General features: G+C 35.6%; 1 protein-coding gene across 1 annotated transcript in view; it reads right to left on the reverse strand.

Annotated features, from left to right (window-relative positions):
- LOC150105884 (AP-2 complex subunit alpha-like) overlaps positions 1-21,633 on the reverse strand; it is a 383,042-nt gene that overhangs the window by 115,928 nt on the left and 245,481 nt on the right. Inside the window, exon 15 of the mRNA XM_090393652.1 lies at positions 17,807-17,904. Coding sequence (XP_090249778.1) covers positions 17,807-17,904 — 98 coding nt within the window. The remainder of the gene's footprint in view (positions 1-17,806; positions 17,905-21,633) is intronic.

The following is a 21,633-nucleotide window of genomic DNA, read 5'->3' on the forward strand; positions in this document are numbered from 1 at the left end:
AGTTAAAGAAAGGTAGAGTATGATAGTAAGAGATAATAAAGAGGCCTCAGTCGACCTGTTTAGCTATGTAAGTAAGAGGTTGTGGCTAAACAGTCTGTACATGTTATCTTTTCTCACCTGTTCTAAAAAAAAAACTTTAAATGTACTTTACTTTACCCCATAGTTTAAACTAGATTAAACCAGGTGTCTGAAGATGTCATCTCCTAACACCTATTGATCTATATATATATAAACGTGACTTAAATTAAATTAAACCAGGTGTCTGTAGACATCTCTTGTTCCTACAAGAAAGAGAAATGGAAAACAATTTAAACTTAAATTATATAGGATTGAATTTTGGAACTTGACTAATTAGCTTAGTGCTGAATTAAAGGGATCCATTGTTTTGAAGGACAACTGAGGGGAGAAAATCTCCTGACATCTATTCTTTACAGTTTACACTGTAACATATCTGAAATAAAACTTTAAAAAAAGGAAAAGAAAAGAAAAAAAATATTAATTAATTCTGGAGTTGGTCTGAGAAAAAGAAACCTGATATGACTTTGAAAGAAATCAATGGAACCTTAAATGAAACTCCCAAAATAAAAAGAGATTGACAGAGTGGGGGGAAGAACCTGACCCGAGTGATGCAGCCCACAATGGAGCTGCACCGCCTTGATGTAAGCCTTCGCAGCTCGGGTTCTCAGGTCTACCCCCTCCTTTGTGGACTAATAATCAAAAACTGTTGGGGCAAGCAAAAAAAATATATATATATACATTTTTTTTTTTTAAACCCCTTTCAGCATGAACTTAACTTTCCTAGCTGTCGTAACCTTTGGAAGTATTTACGTTCAAACCACTCAGTATCTTCTTTGATCTCTGACTCTGTTAACTTTCTCAAAGTTCTGCAGAAGTACTTACTCTTGGCGTTTGTCAGGCCCAGATGACCCGTTACCTGGTTGGGCACAGCTGTGGCTGTGTCCTCGATATAGATGTCCTTCCATTTCATACTTATAATTCCTTTCCGAAGGAGGAACGTTTGGCCCATCTTCTCTGCACATTGTTACGAATAAACTGTCTGTGGATTCGATGGGTCAACTCCATATCTTTATTATTGCAGTCCCATTTTTAGACATATTTTCAAACATAACTAGTTTGCTTTCTTCTAGAGAAATTTCTTCAGCCTCTTCCTGTCTTGTTGTTTTGGTCTCCATTTCATCAGCTTCTGATTCTTCCGATGAGGTTGTATTACCTGGCTTTGATTTTTTAATGTTCCCTTCTTCAGGGCTTCGTGACCGCTTTTGTGTACCTTCTTCTTTAGTAGTTTCCATTTCTTCCTCTGTTTCGCATTCTTCCTCTGCTTCGTTTTCCTTCTCTGTATCTAAAGTGATAGTTTCTTGTTGGTTATGTTCCTTTATTTCTTCCACTGCAGTTTCTGGGGTGGTGGCTTGATCTTTAGTTGTTTCTTGGTCCTCTGTTCTTTCTTTGTTGGTCGTTTCTGCGTTCTTAGTTACAGGCACTTCCTTCTTATTGCGTTTATGATTCCTGTTGCTATTGTGCTATGTGCAGCCTTCCTGTTCTGTTTCATTAATATTTACTAGTGGTGTTACTGTAGCTGGCGTGATAGCACCTCCCATCCTTTCTGCCTGGTTTCTGGATGGGCAGGTGTCTACTTTGTGATCCATGGTGCCACATTTAAGGCAAGGCACCTCACACTGAGCTAGGACATGTCCTGCCGTCCATCTTGTATCCATATTGTTTCTTAGCCGAATAAGAAACTCAAAGAGTTTCATGCCGAATATAGAAACTATATAAAGTTCGGCGATTCCAAGCGTAAGCAAATACCTGGATAGCAGCACCTGACCAGCTTAGTTAGTGCAAACTGAGGCAACTCATAGAAGTATCAAGAATAGTGATCAGAGCTTGCTCCACCCTTTCTATGAGTTGCCTCAGTTTGCACCACCTAAGGGGTCAGGTGCTGCTATCCAGGTATTTGCTTACGCTTGGAATCAGCAAACTTTATATAGTTTCTATATTCGGCATGAAATTCTTTAAGTTTCTTATTCGGCTAAGAAACAATATGGGATACAATATCCCTTAACTTAAATAAGTTCATGTCACCGAATTGAAGCCTTTGGCTCTTCATATAATTAGTAAATTATTAGGACACCTTGATCTCCATTCTCATAAAAAGGGATGCAAGTTCTGTTTGCTACAAACTTGGTATTAACTAGGTCTACCTACTCACTGATGAGACCTCAATAAAGGTTGAAACCTGGGTAGTGACCTTCTCTCATAATGTAGAACAGTAATACAGCTCCTAGGAGCTAAGCTCACATTATGGGTAAATATCAAGAATAGTGATCAGGGCTTGCTCCACCCTTTCTATGAGTTGCTTCAGTTTGCACTACCTAAGGGATCAGGTGGTGCTATCCAGGTATTTGCTTATGCTTGGAATTGCCGAACTTTATATAGTTTCTATATTCGGCACGAAACTCTGAGTTTCTTATTCGGCTAAGAAACAATATGGGATACAATATCCCTTAACTTAAATCAAGTTTAATATTTAAAGAAAATTATTTAATACTGATGAGCCAATTAAATGTTTAGTATGTATACATGTATTCAATATTAACGTACTGGTACAAAAGTACATATATGTAAATAAATGGTTTGTAAATTATATTTTTGAATTCATGGCCCAAACGTGAGGGGATCGTAGTATACACCGAAACCACCAATATTCGTCATAGAATATGCGGCCGCAAATGCAGTGAGGAGTCGGAAATGAAGGACAGACACAGGTTTCCAGAGTGACATTTATTGGAGATCATTACAACAAATGCTCAAACATCCACCCACCAATGTTGATACATGTGGCACAACGGGGGAGTAGTGATTGGCATACCTGCTCATAAACACCAGGCTTGTTGCACACATCGCCGGCTGCAGCAGACAGTCGGGCTGCCATCTCCTCTGCGGAGTGCACAGGCGTGTCATACACGTCACTCTTCAAATGTCCCCACAGGAAGAAATCGAGACAAGAAAGATCAGATCTGGGGAGGGGAGGGGGGGAGACCACAGAATTGGACCACCGCGCCCAATCCATCGGATCCCAAATGTGGCATTAAGATGCTGACGCACGTTCATGCTGAAATGGGTGGGTGCCCCATCATGATGGAACCACATACAGGAGCGGATGGCGACTTGAACATCCTGAAGCAATTCTGGCAAAACCTGTTGCAGAAAAATACAGTACGTTCGTCCAGCGAGGCAGTCCGCCAGTAGGTAGGGGTCCAATTAAGTAGTCATGCACAATCCCCACCCAAACAATGATCAGGCACATGGCACATAAGATATCGCTCATGGTACAGTCGTTGTGCCTCTCTCCCATTGCCATCGGCTAGGGCGTACATCAGGTGCATATCGGCTTTCTCTGCATTCGTAAACTGCTCCATCTCATGTCCGGTCAACGCTGAGAATGCTGGGATTTGGGCAATCCAGCGCTTTTAAGCCATACCGCCTCGTCTGCACCCCCTACCGGCACCAAGCTGCATTTGCGGCCGCATGTTCTATGACAAATATTGGTGGTTTCGGTGTGTACTACCATCCCCTCACACTTGGGCCATGAATTCAGGGACACCCTGTATATATGTTGAAAGTTTTTTTACCTTGGGTGTATTACACGTTAAAGATACCAAGAAATTTTATACTTGGTTTTAATCCTTTTCTCAAGTAAGGGAAACAAAGTTTTTCACATGAAATATATTCACGTCTGAGCTGCTTGTATATATAGATATATACACACACACACACACGAGGTTGGTCTGAAAAGTTCTTGGCCTAACAATGAAAAAACATATTTATAATTTCAAAATTATTTTTATTTTTCAACATAATCCCCCTTAAGACTAATACATTTATTCCAGCAATACTCCAGCATCATTATCCTGTCCCTGTAGTGGTTCTCAGTAAGATCTGCAAAACACCCCTCTACAGCTGCAATCACAACTTGATTCAAAGAAAAAAGCCGACCAGCAAGGAAGACTTCGTTTTGGGAAGAGATAGAAGTCAGAACGAGCCAAATCTGGGGAATAGAGTGGATGTTCCAACAATTCATAGTGCAGATCCCTTAATTTTCCCATTGCCAAAACACCTTTGTGGGCAGGTGTATTGTCCTGATGAAAGATGATTTTTTTTTTCTTCTGCAAATCGGGTCTTTTCTCGTGAATTTTTTCATCTAGTCTGGTTAAAAGATCAAAATATTCTTCCTCAGTTATTATTTTACCTTTTCAAGATAATTAATAAACAAAATGATGCCTTTAGCATCCCAAAACACCATGCCATGACCTTTCCTGCTGATGGAACGACTTCTGTCCACTATTCTGACTGCTGTTTGGATTCTGGTATGTAATGGTGAATCCAAGTTTCATCCATAGTAATAAATCAATGCACAAAATCAGTTTTATTCTTGTTAAAATGCTCCAAGAACTGGTCAGAGAAGAGGAGAGTTTCATGTTTTCACGCACTTTGACTCGCTGGTCATCCAATACCATATCAAGCACTTGATCAATGATTTCTGGTGTTGCTACACTTTTCGGACATCCTTCACGTGAACGTTTAAAATCAGCAGCCCATTTATTAGTTGTCGAAAACGAAGGAGAAGAGTATCCATAAACTTTTATGAACTTCGAATGAATTTCTTTTGCCGTTAAACTTTCTTTTACAAAGAATTTTATAGTTACATGATACTCAATTTTATCCATTTCAAGGGTTACAGACAACATTTTTGCTTCAGACAGCTGTATAAAACAAACTACTTGATAGAATGACTTGCAACTTCACATGGATGCTTATGACAGATGTACCAACTCAGAAAAAAAAAAATCTTGCTGATAGTGTTGCCATCTATGATCAAGGCCGAGAACTTTTCAGACCACTCTCACTCTCACACACACACACACACACACACACACACACACACACACACACACACACACACAAAGTAAGAGTTTATAAGGCAGAACACAGGAATAAAATAATTATGTTAATTATAAACAAAAACATGACATTTAATTGCCATATTTTACATAGAATTTCTTCAGGTACAAACACAGAAAAGTAGACAAAGTAAAGACTAACAAAGGTGACAACCACGATGTAGTTATACAAGACCTAATGTTTTTAAAATATTTCTAACCGTGTGTGTGTGTGTAGCATTGTTGAGCAACTATGTTTATACATTCGCGTAAACATTTGGCTATTACTGGATATTTCAAATACAACAACACATAAACAGAACTCTCATCTAGCCACAGTCCTCTTTCCAGTTTTAGCAAATCTTTATATGAAAACATTTCTTCTTAATGTCATATTTTACTTCCTAATGTCTTTATATGGGAGCCTCCATAGTGCAGTCAGTATAGACAAGTATAGACCCTTTGATCAGAAAGACCTGGGTTCGATTCCTGTCAGTGATGTGAGGAACCTTTATCTGGTCTCTTTGATGAAAGGTGAGTTAGCTAGTCTCATATGGAGGTAGGGGTTTTTTCACCCAGAAACTCGAGTTTTGCCATCTCCCAGAACAGCCGAAAACCAGCCCAGTGAGCACACGCATTTACAGACATAGGACACACTGGGAGGCATAGGGCTAACCATCATATTTTCAGGTTACAGTTGTGGTTACAAGAATACATACCTCAAAACCATAAAAGGTAGAAGAGGAGGATTAAGTAAAGTATATGGAAGCATTTCAAAGAAAGGGTTAGAGAACAATACCACCATAAACCAAAATTATGGAAAAAAGCATATTGACAATATAGTCTTGGTCTGGAATCATGGACTACCTTCACTTCTGCATTTTCATGAATATCTCAGTTGCCAACATTCTAACATAAAATTCCCCTACAAGTTATAATCTAATCTGGTAGTCCCCCCACCCACACACACCGACATATCTATATGCCTCCTCCCATCATTATAGACCTCAAAAATTGGGTATTATTTCTATACTACAAGCAAGAGAAAAGTGCCTCATTACCGAGAGGGATGAACTAGTTATAGAACTCCAATATTAAAAACACTTTTTTAATATTGGAGTTCTATTACTAGTTCTAATTTTAACCAGTTTTAATTTTAACAATGTAGCCATTTTCAACAAAAGTGTTGAAAATGGCTACAATGAGAACATTATCTCTAGACTACTTAACCAATATTGGATTGGAGATATTTCTGATGATGAATTAAAACAGTCTTCATCAACTCTTCCATATATTAATATAGTTCTATTTCCATAAAACTTGCAAAAATACTTAGAACAAAATAAAAAAAAAGTATTCACCCCTTTATCAAGATGATATCACTCTAATCCACAAAACCTCAAACATGGCCCACTTAAATATCTAGGTGTCAACCATCTATAGTGCAAATGAAGGCCACCTTACTATGAACAGACAGAAAAATCTATGATTGAAGAATATTGAACAAGATGTTGAAGTCCCAGTGAGGCCCCAGCTTTGTCATCCCATGTACTTTCTTCAGCTAACCCAAAAGATACTTTGGCAATGAGACATCAAGTGTTATGGGACAAGTCTGAACTATTGCACCATTGCTATGACACAACTGAGAAAATAATTTAGGAATCCTTAGAAATGGTACTGGATCAAAAACATCTGAATATAAATCCAAGTATAAACTTGTTGGAATAAATACCAGCCACAATTGCATGTACACACAAGTACAAATATTTTAAAAACATCACGCTTGTATGACTACATAGTAGTTGTCACCTTTGTTAGTCTTTCTGTTTGTCTACTAGTTTTCCTGTTTACACCTGAAGATATCCTATGTACATGTTTTAATTAAATAAATTAAAAATTAGTTTCTGCATATATATACACACACACACATTTTTTTTTAAATATATATCATACCCACAAAAGATTGTATGCTTATAGCATAATAGTATTATGCATGATTAGTGGCTTCTTTTTCTTCTTTTCAGCCACATCTGTCCACTGCTGGATGAAGGCCTCTTCTAGGTCTTTCCACCTTTCTCTGTTCTTGGCAATGGTTGACCAATTTTTCCCAACAAAATTTGACAGTTCATCACTCCACCTTCTTTTAGGAAGTCCGTGGCCTCATTTCCCTTCTTTTGGAATCCAGTTCGTTAGTATGGTGGTCCACTGCTCATCTTCTCTTCTGGATAGATGTCTGGCCCATTTCCATTTTAGTCACTTATGGTGAAGAATGATGTCAGTGATGTGAGGCCAGCTTCTTATCCAGGTGTTTCGCTTATCTTATCTTTTAATTTTCTTATCCACTATTTCATTCCCACTATCGTTGTTGTCTTCTACGAATAATTTATAACAAGTGTTGTGATAAAAAATTCTGCCAGTTGCAAGGCTTATGGTGTGATATGGTTTTTGCTGGCAACAAACAATAGTGCTGCAAAAATTCCTGATGACTGAAAAGCTTAGGGCCTAACATAATGAGTGATAGTAAGATTAAGCAATAATGTCTTTTTTTAAACAAGGGCACAACAATGATTACAATGAAGAGCACAGTTTCTGGCCAAGTGTGGTGACAGACAATTTATGAAAGAGTGAACACAAAAATCAATTCTGGTTCCTTGCTGAATAAAATCAATGAGCAAGATCCTTTTATAGTCCCAGAAGACAGTGGCCATCATTTTTTTTCACCAAAGCTGCCTATATGAATATTTTTGCTTTCAGAGATGATGAATGGCACTGTAATAATCTACTTCATCTTGTTTTATGTCGGCTGCACCATTGCAAATATTCCATTTTACTTCATACGCTGTAGTTTAATGAATTTATTTGTTTTACGGCTGCATCAGTTAAATTACTTATTGAGTGTGAGTTTGTAAGAAATATACACAAAGATAAAGCAGATATTCCCTATTAACTTCTGACCTTTACTTTATATCAGTTGTGGCTATAACTTATTATTTGCCATATCATAAATACTTTCCCCCTTATTAGTCAGATTATGCAGGTTCATAGTTTTTAAATCTATGCATTGACAGACAGTCTCAGTGTATCGTTCACAAATCAATTTATTTAAACCTAAAATTCTATATACACTGTTTAATTTACATATAAGCACTGAGAGAATGAAATTTCAAGTCTTAGATAATTATAAGTAATTCTACTTTAGATCTACAATTTTATCTTATAACTAAGCATAACTTCTAGTATTCTTACTGGTTTTTCTTACCAATTAAACAATAAACTTATCAAGTATAAGCCTGATTAACAATAACTTATGTCTTCTACATACAGAATTAAACTTACTCTTAGAACATTTACTTGTTTTTTTTACATCAATAACATTTACGCTAATATATTTGACCATGGACCATTTGACAAATTTGACCATTTGACAAAACACAGAATGTGATTTGTCTGGAAGTGACTACTACAAGGTTTGTCAAATGAAAAGGAGAAATGGAGCACATTGTAGTTGCAAAGCTATGCATAGGTTTGTAAGTCTGTGAGAGCAGGTCATTTATATATAAGAGGAAGAGAGTAGGTGAAAGAACAGAATCCTGAGATATTCCTTGACTGGTGGGGAAAATCTTAGGAGAGGAAACTATCCACTATGACATTTAGTGAGCAACAAGTGAGAAAGTTGGAGATCCAGTTACAGCATGGAAGGCAGACCACAGAATGGCAGCTTGCTAAGTAGGCCCCTGCGACAAAAATCTCATTAAATAATTTTTGAAATGTCAAGAGCAAACATTTCTCCATATTTTTCTATGGCTTCAGTCCAGAGGCAGGCAGTAAAAGCTAGAAGATCGATTATAGATCGCGAGCGGCAGAATTTGTATTGCAAGTCACTGATTAGTTGGTAGGCGTCTAGATGGTTTCCATGTGTTAATAGGGCTTAAGTGGTGGGAGGACATCATGCTGGAGGTTTAATGGAGTATTGACAGCAATAAGAAAGGATTAAAAACTAATTTTAATGCATCCAGTATTTCGTCTGTCACTGAGACATCTTCAGGGAGTAAAAACTAGAACCTCTGACAATTATCATCATCGTCATAAAATTCCTGCCATGTACCCTAAAGGGGTGTACAGGATATGATAGTACTACATGAAAAAAAATTACATCATTATTAATTTCCTATCTACAATTTTCCTCCAAATCAGTCTGTTACTTGTCAAGACTCCAATATTATCAGCTCTTATATTTCTATCGTCTAAAGCACTTTGTACCATATCAATCCACCTATATCTTGGTCTTCCTCTCGGTCGTTTTCCTGCCAACCTGGCAGAGAACACTTGTTTTGCTAATCTTTCCTCGCCATACCACCACATAAGTGACCATACCACCTGAGATTAGCTCTGCTAATGCATTCCTGGATGCTGACAATGTCAAGTTCTTTCTTAATATCCTCGTTTTTAATATGATACTGCCATTGATGCCGCCTGTTCATGCCTATAATCTTTCTCAGGACTCTCATATCTGAAGTCTCTAGTCTTTGGTCAAGTGTTTTACTTCTGACCCAGCTCTCAGATCCACAAGTTAAAACTAGTTTGAACACTGTCTTGTATACAGCTAATTTAGTGTTGCGACTAATTTCTTTCTTATTCCATATGAATTTATTCAATTGACTTCCCACCATACCAGCTTTGCTGATTCTGTTGTCTATTTCTATATTTAATTTACCATCTTCAGTAAAAATCGTGCCTAAATAGCTGAAATGTTTTACTTGTTCCACAGGTTCTCCATTCACAACACAGTTGACATTTTCAATGATTCTGCCTATTTTCATTGTCTTTGTCTTTTTATTGCTGACCTTCATACAGTATCTATTACAACAGCTATTCAATTTAGTCAGAGAATCTTGCAGACTTGTAGCAGATTTATTTAGAAGTATAACATCATCTGCATAAAGCAAAGAGCTGACATTAACATCTCCAATTTCGATATCATGTTTAATACCACTTTCCTTCATAATGCGATCCATATAGATAATGAATAACAGAGGGGATAATGTATATCCTTGTCTCACACCAGATTTAACATTAAACCATCTTCCTGTACTTCCTTCAATTCTAACTGCTGACTTACAACTCAAATAAAGACTAAGTATTGCTTGATATAATGTCCCATTGACACCATATAACTGCAGCGTATTGAATAGCTTCTCTCTTGGCACCTTTTCATATACATTTTCCAGATCGACAAAACTTAAATACAGATCTTTGTTATATTCCCATGCTTTCTCGACTATTTGTCGTAAAGTTAAGATCTGATCCTGACAGCCTCTATTTGGCCTGAATCCAGCTTGTTCTTCACCAAGCTTTTCTTCCACAATTCTTCTCAACCGTTTCTCAAGTATACTTGCATAGATCTTGCCAGGAACACTCAGTAGGGAAATACCTCTGTAATTCTCACATGCAGTTTTATTTCCCTTTTTATATATGGGTACTATTAGAGCTCTACTCCAATCATCGGGAATTCGTCCCTCTGTCCAGGCTTTCTGAACTATGCAGTGCAGCCACTGTAAGACTCTTATACCACCATACTTCAGCATTTCTGGTCGAATATCATCTACTCCTGCTGCCTTTCCACATTTCAAGCCTTTGATAGCTTTTTCTACTTCAAGTATGGATATGTATTGCTGACTGCATGCCTGGTCAGTGTTTTTTACCACTGTGCTGTCATCACTGCTTGTTTCATTTAGCAGTTTTTCAAAGTAATTACTCCATACGTCAAGGATATCTTTTCCTCCCGTTTTCATGTCACCTTTATCATCTCTAATTCCTTTTATAGCACTCTTTCCTCCATTCTTAAGCTTCTTCAACAACCTCCAGAATATTTTGCCACCTTCTTGATATTTATTTTCTATATTCTTGCCAAAGTCCTCCCATGACTTTTGTTTAGCTAGTTTTACACAGTGTTTAGCATTCTTGCATTTGTCTCTGTATTCTCTAAGAGCACAAGCTGACTTATTTGACAGGAACTTTTGGTATGCTTTCTTCTTTTCCTTCACTGCCTCTTTAACCTCCTGTGTCCACCATGGAGTTCTGATTTTTTTATCCTTACAAACAACCTCACCACATGCCTCTCTGGCAAAATCAATCAATGTTTTCTTCAGAGTTTGCCAGTGAATCTCCATGGTTTGATTCCTGTTCTCAAACTCTTTCATTTTTCCTTCAATAATCTTTGTGTATTTTAGTCTACAGCTCACATCAGAGAGCTGCTCAACTTTTATTCGCTTTAAAACTTTCTTACATGTTATTCTTTTCAATATGAAATTCAATTTTATCCTGCTCAAGACTAAATAGTGATCACTTCCAATTTCAAATCCTCTGTACACTCTGGTGTCCTGCACCAGGGAGAAAACATCACTATCAACAATAACATAGTCAATGAGACTTTTCTTATTCCTAGCCTCTTCTCTCCATGTGAATTTGTGCACATTTTTATGTTGGAACATGGTGTTAGTAATAACCAGTCCATGTCCTGATCAGAAATCCAACAGATATTTGCCATTATTATTAGTTTTGCTCTTTTCTCCAAATTTTCCCAAAATATTTTTGTATGTCTCACAATCATTTCCTACTCTGCTATTTAGATCCCCAACAAGGACCAACTTTTCATTTTTCATTGTGTCAGTTGCTTTTTCTAAAGCCTCAAAAAATTCCTCAACTTCTACCTTAGTAGAACCTTCTGTGGGACCATAAGCACAAATAAGTCTCATTGTCCAGTTCCCCATTCTCATATTTGCCCACATTACTCTACTTCAGACTGACTGCCATTCAAGAAGATTAGCCTCGTATTTTGTGTTGAATACTATGGCTACTCCTTCTTTTCCTTGATTGTCATTGCCTGAATATAACATTTTGTATTTATTGCTCAGAAAGATCTCACCGGTTTTGGTCTTTTTTGTTTCAGTCACCCCTATTATGTCGATCTGGTACTTATCTAATTCCTCAGCTAGCTCCATTTCTTTGCCATTCAGGCTTCTTACGTTGATAGTACCGATCTTTAACTCTGGTGATGTTGAGTTGGAGTTTATTTTCAGATTTGTTCCAGTAGCTGACTTTTCGCTGTTCGCCCTGGTTCCCTGGTGAAAACAACGGGGGCCTTGTTTAACCGGGCGACGCCCCAGCTGGCATGAAATTTTGTCATGTTGTACCATCATTCTATATTTTGGTTTAACCAATAAGAATACAATTTGGTCGGCTAAATCCCAAATTGCCAGCCCATCCTCGTTCGTTAAGTATCCAAGTAGATACCCAACAGGGTGCACCACGAGAAGGTGAGGATTGGACATTAGGTCAGAAGCCCTGGTCGGTTCTCCGCATTCCTTTAAAGGCTATGTGGAGGTCTCCTCTCAGTTATACCGCTTCGACCCTTAAGCACCCCCACCTCTGACAATTATTGTTTCCCAAATTTTGGGAAGTTTTATGCAACCGTATTTGTTTAAATTAACTTGATTTCTGAGTGCCACTGCAGATTCCAAAAACAGTCTTTCCTTCTTAAATTTGCTATGATGGAGCATGGTAGTTTTCTTCCATGTCCTTGCACACCATGTACTGGATACAACTCACAGGATCTTCTGGAAAAAACTATCACGGTCCATCATAGTAAATTTAAAAAGAGAAGACTGGTTTTTTTTTGGACACCCACCACAAGACATAATGAAAAAAGCTGCCTTACTCCACCAGAACAAATTCAAATATCAGCATCAGTCTTAAGGAATTATCTAAACCTCAATAAATTTGGTTGTATGACACTTCCTCAAATCTGTAAAGCACTCATCCAGAAACTTCAGCCAAACAGTCAAGAACACCTATCACATGTAATACCTACCAGGGAGCACTATTTAGGACTTTAGACTTATGTTTGTTGTTTCTGCTTCAGTTATATTTGCCCTATATAGTGCCTTGTGTGCATATGTTAATTTGTTCTTTGATGATGGCAGTGACCTTTGCCAAAATATTGGAAGTATTAAGTTTTTTTCTAATTAATATATAGTATATGAAAAGTCTTGTTATTCAATTTCCCATTTTCACACATTGCTCTACTTGATATTGACTCAATCAAAATTATGGGTTATGAGTCATGTTTTCTTTGAATACTATAGCTATTCTCTTGCCTTTTCCAGATCTGGAAAATGCATATGACAAGGTGCAAAGGAAAGGTCTTCAAAATGCTACAATGATATGGTGTAAATGGGACATTCTATTATTATTATTATTATTATTATGACACCTCCAGAGAGACTCATCGACGGAGGGCACCTATTCCACAACTCTCCGCCTCCACTCTACTTTCTTCATTTACACCAATGTCATCTACCGCCGACCACCACCACCACCACTAGTATTTTCACAGACAATCACGAACATCCATGCCAACGGTGGGATTCGAACCCACAGCCTTTTGGCTGGAGAGTGGATACACTAACCATTCGGCCAACCTGGCTGGCATGTATTAAGCAATTATTTTTTTAAGCAGGTATAATTAAGCATGTATTAAGCAATACATAGTCTCTATTTAAGCTGTAAGTCAGCAATTAGAATTAAAGGAGGTACAGGAAGATGGTGTGGGGTAAAATCAGGTATGCAACAAAGGGTGCAAATTACTTCCACAGTTATTCATTATTTATATGGATCGCATTATGAAGGAAAGTGGTATTAAATCTGATAACAAAATTAGTGATGTTAATCCCAGCTCTTTATTTATGCAGATGATGTTATACTTCTGAATAAATCCAGTACAAGTCTGCAAGATTCCTTGACTAAATTGAATAGCTGTTGTGATAAATTTGATATGAACATTAGCAATAAAAAGACAAAAACAATGAAAATAGGCAGAAACATTGAAAACATCAACTGTATCCTTAAATGTGAACCTGCAGAACAAGTAAAACATTTCAGTTATTTAGGCATAATTTCTAGTGAAGTTGGTAAAAATATGGAAATAGACAACAGAATTAGTAAAGCATGGTACTGAGCCAACTGAACAAATGTATATGGAATAAGAAAGAAATTTGGCAAAACATAAATTAGCTATATACAATACAATGTTCAAACCAATTTTAACTTACAGATCTGAGAGCTAGGTTAGAAATAAAATACTTGATCAAAGACTGGAGACCTCTGTCATGAGAATTTTGAGAAAGATTAGCAGAGTGAACAGATGGCATCAACAGCAGTATCACATTAAAAATGAGGCTATTAGAAAAGAACTTGCCATTATTAGCATTCAGGAATGTGTTAGTAGAGCTAATCTCAGGTGGTATATTCACTTAAACATAATGGGAGAGGAAAGATTAGCAAAACAAGTGTTTTTTGCCAAGATGGCAGGAAAAAGACCAAGATGTAGATGGATTGATACAGTAAAAAGTTCCTTAAAAGAACATACAATCTGAATAATATTGGAATCTTGACAGATAACAGATTAATTTGGAGGAAAATTGTTGATCAAAAGTTAGTAATGGTGTAGTGTACTCTAATTACATACGATAATCAGTAACAAACTTTATTACCATGTGCTATTTAGTTTATTAGATTTTTTTTAACTAAAATATTATTATTATTAAGAGATCCATTCAGAGAGTCAGGGTCTCATTGAGGGAGGCCACATACTACAGGCACTAACTATCATACTTGCAAATACAGGTAACCCTCTTATAACGTGGTACTTATACAACACGGTTTCAATATAACACAGCCTATAAATTGTAGTAACCCTCGTTCAACACGGTACTTATACAACGCGGTTTCATTAAAAATACAATGTCTACACATTGTAATAAACCTTTATCTTTTCGTATATTTTTTCATTGCGAGACTTAAAAATCAAATTTTATCTTTGTTAAATTTGTGTCTGCCCATATCACGCATGTAGTTATAAGTAGTGAATTTATATTAGGGGAAAATACCCTTCAGCATGCATTTATACAGTTAACTTCAATTGTTAACCATATAAAGTGTTTATTGTTGAAAATTGTCTTCATTTTCTGTCAGGAAAGCACATTAAAAATCATAAGTGTGTTAATCTCAAGCTGAGCACTTTTATTTTCTGGTGAGTTACATACATAATCAATATATAATGCTTTTTTTTTTTATGCAAAAAAAAATATATATTTTTATAGTAATGGCCACAAATTGGAACGAAAGGGAAAAACCAACATTGAAAAGAAAATTCATTTCTCTCAAAGAAAAAATTAAAATCTTGGATCGGTTGAAAAATGGAGAAAAACCAAGAGCTATTGTAAGGATTTTGAATTTAAATGAATCAACAATTCGATCAAACAGAATGAACATAAAATCCGAGAAAGTGTTTATTGCTGGGTCAATGGTAAGTGCAAAGCACGTTACTCGTGTATGCAATATTCTAATTGGAAAAGTAGAGAAATCTCCAATGATTTGGATAGAAAATTGCACTCGAAAGAAAATTCCTTTGGATGGAAATCTTATTAAACAAAAAGCTCTCAGAGTTTATAAACATTTATGATGCAGACCAGGTGTTCAATGCAGATGAATCCGGGTTATATTGGAAAAACAATGCAAAAATGCACCTATATTTCGAAAAATGAAAGTCAACTCCTGGATTCAAAGTTTCTAAAGATAGAATTACTCTACTGTTTTGTAGTAATGCATCAGGTGATTACATGACAAAACCAATGTTTATTAACCGATCCTCAAATCCTCATGGTATGAAAGATTAAAATATGTCATCATCATCATACGTATCAAGGATTTAGGCCTAGTATGGCCTGTTCCAGCCTTAGAAGTCATCGTTGAATCGTTTAAGAGGACATCCTGGTTTTCTTTTTCCTAATGGCGTGTACTTTAAGGCTTGTTTTGGTAATCTTTCTGTTTTCATTCTTTGAACGTGTTCCATCCATCTATGTTTATATTTTTTAATTTTTTCAATTACTGGTTCTTGGTTTAATTCTTTCATAATATCTTTGTTTCTTTTGTGATCAAATAGGGTATACTTTGCAGTTTTTCTCATAAACTTCATTTCTGCTGTTGTTAATCTTTGTTTGTCTTTTTGTTTTATTGTCCAGATTTCGCTTCCATACATTAAGACCAGTAGGGCTAATGTATTGTATACTTTTAGCCTGGTTTGTTTTTGAACTAGGTTTGGTTTAAATATAGAGTTAATTACTCCTGTTATTTTTAAATATTTTGCAATTTTTATGTTTATATCTTTTTCATTTTCATAAGTGATCATACATCCTAGGTAGTTAAATGAATTCACCTGTTCTAGGATCTTGTTATCTAATACTATTTTAGTTCTTGCTGGATCTTGTCCTTTATAGGCCATAGTTTTTGATTTTTCCATTGATATTATCATACCATAATCTTTGGATATCTCATTTAGATTTAAAATAGCTTTCTGTAAGTTATCTTCAGAATTTGTAATTATTATTTGGTCGTCTGCAAAGAGGAGAGTGTTTAAATTAACTGTAGGTGAAAGTTTAATTCCTTGATGTAAATTTTTACTCCATTTTATTATTATTTCATTTAAGTAGATATTAAAAAGAGTTGCTGAGAGGGGACATCCCTGTCGGACCCCTTGGTTTATCTCTCTCGTATATGATAGCTCATGATTTAATCTTATTTGTATTTGATTATTTTCATATATACTTGTGACAGCTTTTAGGATATTATTTGGTATTTGTCTTTCTTTTAATATGTTAAATAATATGTTTCTTTTAACTTTGTCAAATGCTTTTTCAATTAAAATATGTACTTTATTTAATTTTGCCTAAAACATTTATGCATTATGTGCAATGAAGTTTATGTATAATTTGTAAATTTATAATTTTATACTATGTATTTATATATTACCTCAAAGGCTCACTTTAGTGAGTACGGGAGTGGCAAACCCGAGGTACCTGATGCTGGACCATACCTTATTTCATGTAACATACATCTGTTATATTATCTATAGGATGGTCCCTACTCTTATTTCTTTCTATCCTTTTCTTCTTTCTTGTTCCTTCCCCCCAATGCTATTAGAGTAATCGAGGGCTAGGGGTGATTCTTTCAATGTTTCTACTTTTTTCATCTCTTCATGCATAGAAGGCAACAGGAAACCACTATGCTTCTACTTTTTCCCTAGTTTGGATGAGCAGTAAAGATGGGATGGAAAGAACACTGTTAAAGAATATTATGCAAAGAAAGACTAGATTTGCAGGACATCTTCTGAGAGGTTCTTCGGGACACCTGACAAAAACTATGTTACAAGGGAAAGTTGAGGGGAAGAGAAGACGTGGAAGACCAACTAGAGAGTGGTTTAATGACATCGTGGAATGGACTGGTTTAAGAATGATGGAAGCGACAGACAGAGAGAAATGGAGAAGAGCTGCTCATCTGCTGCAACCCTCTTGCTAGATGGTGCTACTGGACGACGATGACTATGTATTTGTTTTATAATTTATATATTTTCATAACTTGCATGAATTACCTGAATTAAATAAAAATATATGATTGTTTGGATATGTCGTTGTTGTTTATATAATAAAAAAAAAAAAGATTTTGTAACATAACCCTACTTTTTCAACGTAATCTGAGTCTCGCATAATGCAATTTATATAACGCGCCTTTTCTATGGAACCTTACATCCATGTTATACGAGGTTACCTGTATGTAATATCTTTTATTCAAAGATATTATAAAATATTTCATTAATGATAAATTATATCATTAATTGACAAATATAATCAATTCCTGATATGTATGAATGTATGTATTTCCTGGTACATATATAAAATTTATCAAAGAGAAGTATACTTTATTTGGGTAAAAAAAAAAATGGTAAAGATTACCTGGATCTTTGGTCCCCTGCAATCAAATTGCCAAATTCTCCAAGTATATATCCAGCAACTTTAATCATATTTTCATGACATGCTGGAGCTTGTAATGCCTGAAATAAAGAAATAATGAAAACTATTTTGATCTGCTGGTGACAATTATATATATATAATATGATGTAATATGATTATATATATATATATATTCATCAATAAATGCATACACAATCAAATGAGAAGTACATTTTTAATTCAGGTTTCATGGTTTAAGGAATGATAAATAGATGCATATGTCACAGCAGTCCTACAGGAAACAAAGTTTGTTACGGTACAAAGTTCACTAGTGTATTTGTGGAGTAGTATCAATCATCTTTGCTGATTCTCAAAAAAACATTATTATTTGACATCTCCAGGGAATCCAAGGACTCATCAAGGAAAGAATATCAACAAGGACCAAACTACAACTTCTTGATGCTTTATATATGTGTGTGTGTGTGTGTGTGTGTGTGTGTGTGTGTATATATATATATATATATATATAAAATTACTTGGTAACCCTAATATACAGTATCCCTAAGTTAAAAAATTAATTATATATATATATATATATATATAATTATGTTTCAGGCACAAACTTAATTGTTTGCACACTTGGGATTAGGAGTTAAATAACTAAGCTTATTAAATTACTTGGTAACCCTAATATACAGTATCCCCAAGTTAAAAAATTAATTACATCTATATCACCTCCAGAGATTCTTATTAAAAATAAAAATACCTTGCAGCAACTTCTATAGGTAAAGTTGATAAGGCTCTGTATTACTAAAACCTTGGTATTTAGGGTCTAGCTCAGGAGTCGCCAAAGTTATTTTCCCATCGACCCCCTTGAAGAGTTTCTTGACTTTTTATCGACCCCCTCTATTTTACTATTATGTAATTATAATAGGACAACCAAAAAAAGATGCTTATATGAGTTTTTAGATTGTTTATTTTATAGTTACAGTATTTATTGTATGTATAATATAGTATATATTATTATATTACTATCACTAGTAATATCACTGGTATTACTAGTGATATTAATAAACTACTGATATTACTACCAGCGCTGCTCAACTCTTCAACATAGAGAATTTTAGTTCGTGAATGAATAACGATTGAATTATAATATGTATGTTGATGAATTTTAGAACATTAACGCTCACTTGTATGTCGATGCACAAAAATGAGACTGGGATTGAATACTTGTATCAGTAAATAAGAACCAGGCACGTGTTGCAATCTCGCTCCCACTGCACCAGCCGGCAGGAACCACCAACATCCGTTTATTGGTAAATACATCATTTTGGCCTCAGTAACTATTTTCATGACCTTACTCCATCTTACAGGTCCTATTCATGGACCTGTAAAACGGAGGCACTGATCCCACGATTCGCTCTTAATTGCGTTGTCATTACCTCCATGTCTTTTGTCATGGAGGTAATCCAAGTTAACCGAATTAAATATTCCCCATACAATGATGTCTTATATTTTTCTGTCGACCCCCCCAATCGACCCATGAGCCTGAATCGACTCCTAACAATGTCATATCGACCCCTTTGGCGACCACTGGTCTAGCTACTCACTTAGGAGACCTCAAAAAAGGTTGAAACCGGTCTGGGTAGCGACCCCACCCATAATGTATTGCAATATACATCTTTTAGTGAGATGTGCTTTACATTATGGGAAAATACTAAGAATAGTGATCAGAGTTTATCCACCTTTACAATGAGTTGCCCTGGTGTTGTACCATCTTTAGAACTATGTTTCAGGTGCAAACTTAAATGTTTGCATACTTGGGATTAGGAGTTAAATAACCAAGCTTCTTATAAAATTACTTGGTAACCCTAATATACAGTATCCCCAAGTTAAAAAATTATATATATATACTGGCCTTTTAATTGGCCTCACAGGATTCTGATTTCTCAATCTGTCTTTGTCATCTCCTTCCTGAAGGTTGACTAACATGAGCTTCCACCATAAACGGTTTTGTGCTTCTCTTTTACATTTTTCATAGAACAAAATGGTACAGTCCTTAATAATTCGCATCCAATCTGTTCATTGTTTTCCTCTTGTTCTTTTTCCTTGTATCATTCCTACTAGAAGTGTTTTTTGTATGGATTCATGCCTTAGTATGTGACCAAGAGGACCAAACTACAACTTCTTGATGCTTTTTTATATATATATACTGGCCTTTTAATTGGCCTCACAGGATTTTGATATCTCAATCTGTCTTTATCATCTCCTTCCTGGAGGTTGACTAACATGAGCTTCCACCATATACGCTTTTGTGCTTCTCTTTTACATTCTTCCTAGGACAAAATGGTCCAGTCCTTAATATTTCGCATCCAATCTGTTCTTTGTTTTCCTCTTGTTCTTTTTCCTTGTATCATTCCTACTAGAAGTGTTTTTTGTATGGATTCATGCCTTAGTATGTGACCAAGGTAGGTGGTTTTCCTTTTCTTAATGGTTTTCAGAGTCCCATCTTATCCAATCATCTCTAATATTTTTTCTAAATTAGTTTTTTTGGCAGTCCATGAGACTCAGAATTCTTCTGAGGATCCACATTTATTTTCACAATTTTTGATACTGTCCAGGTTTCTGCTCCATATAGCAGTGTTGACCATACGCAGCATTTGAACAGCCTAATTCTTGTTTTTGTGTCAATTTTCCTTGAGGTCAGAGTATTTTTCATGCTAATGAAGGTTGATCTAGCAATTTCTATTCTTCTTAATATTTCCTTATCACATTTTCCATTCTCTGTAATTAGCTGACCCAAATATATATAACTCTCTACTTGATCTAAGGTATTTCCTCTGATCTTAATATTTATACCAGGTATTTTCCCTTTTTCTCTTGTTACTAGCATGGTTTTGGTTTTTTTTTTAAGTTGAAATTAAGTCCATATTTTTCACTTAGTTTCAGCATCTCTTCTAGTAGGCTTTGAAGATCTTTTTTATTTTCAGCTAGCCGTACTTTATATCTCAAGTTGTTTATATTTCTGCCTCCTATGCTGACTACTTTAAATTCTTCTTATTGCTTGAAGATATTTTCAGTATAAAGGTTAAACAACATAGGAAAAAGAACACAGCCTTGTCTGACACCCTTCTTTACTGGATATTCCTCCGAGGTTTCTCCTGATATTTTTATTGAGGCAGTTTGCTCCCAATATAGATTTATCAGTAATCTGATATCTTTACCATTTACTCCTAATTTTCTGATGCATTCGATTAGTTGTTCATGTTGTATATTGTCAAAGACCTTTGTGTAGTCAATAAAACATAAGTAGACTTATCGGTACACAATAAATAACGGAAAAAAACTCACGTAGAAAGATTATTTATTAGTATAATTTTCGCCTGTGTGTCACAGGCATCCTCAGTACATTAAGCTCAAAATTAAACACTAACTGACAATTCCAAAAAGCACCACCTAAGTAGCTGGTGTAAGATAACTAAAAAGGTCAATAACTTTCCTAAAAAAAAAAAAGAATCAAATAAGCAGTAAGCCTTTTTGATCTTCTAATTCTTCGCCAACCAGATGGTAACCTACATTTCTCAGTTTATAGAAAGAAGACTCATACAGGCCATTATATCCATGCGGAATCTCATCACCATCCCAGTCAAAAGGTAGGAACTATTAAAACACTGGTTCATCGGGCCCACTCCTTTTGTTCTACAGACGATCTTTTACAGAAAGAACTACAATACATAACTTCTTCCTTTCTATCTAATAGTTATAAGAATTGCTTCATTGAAAGAACTTTGAGTAGTTTTAATATGTCTTCCTCTTCAAACACAGAG

This window comes from Typopeltis vanoorti, chromosome 6, assembly GCF_054136105.1.
Source record: "Typopeltis vanoorti isolate ZY-2024b chromosome 6, IOZ_Tvanoo_1.0, whole genome shotgun sequence".
NCBI lineage: Eukaryota > Metazoa > Arthropoda > Arachnida > Uropygi > Thelyphonidae > Typopeltis > Typopeltis vanoorti.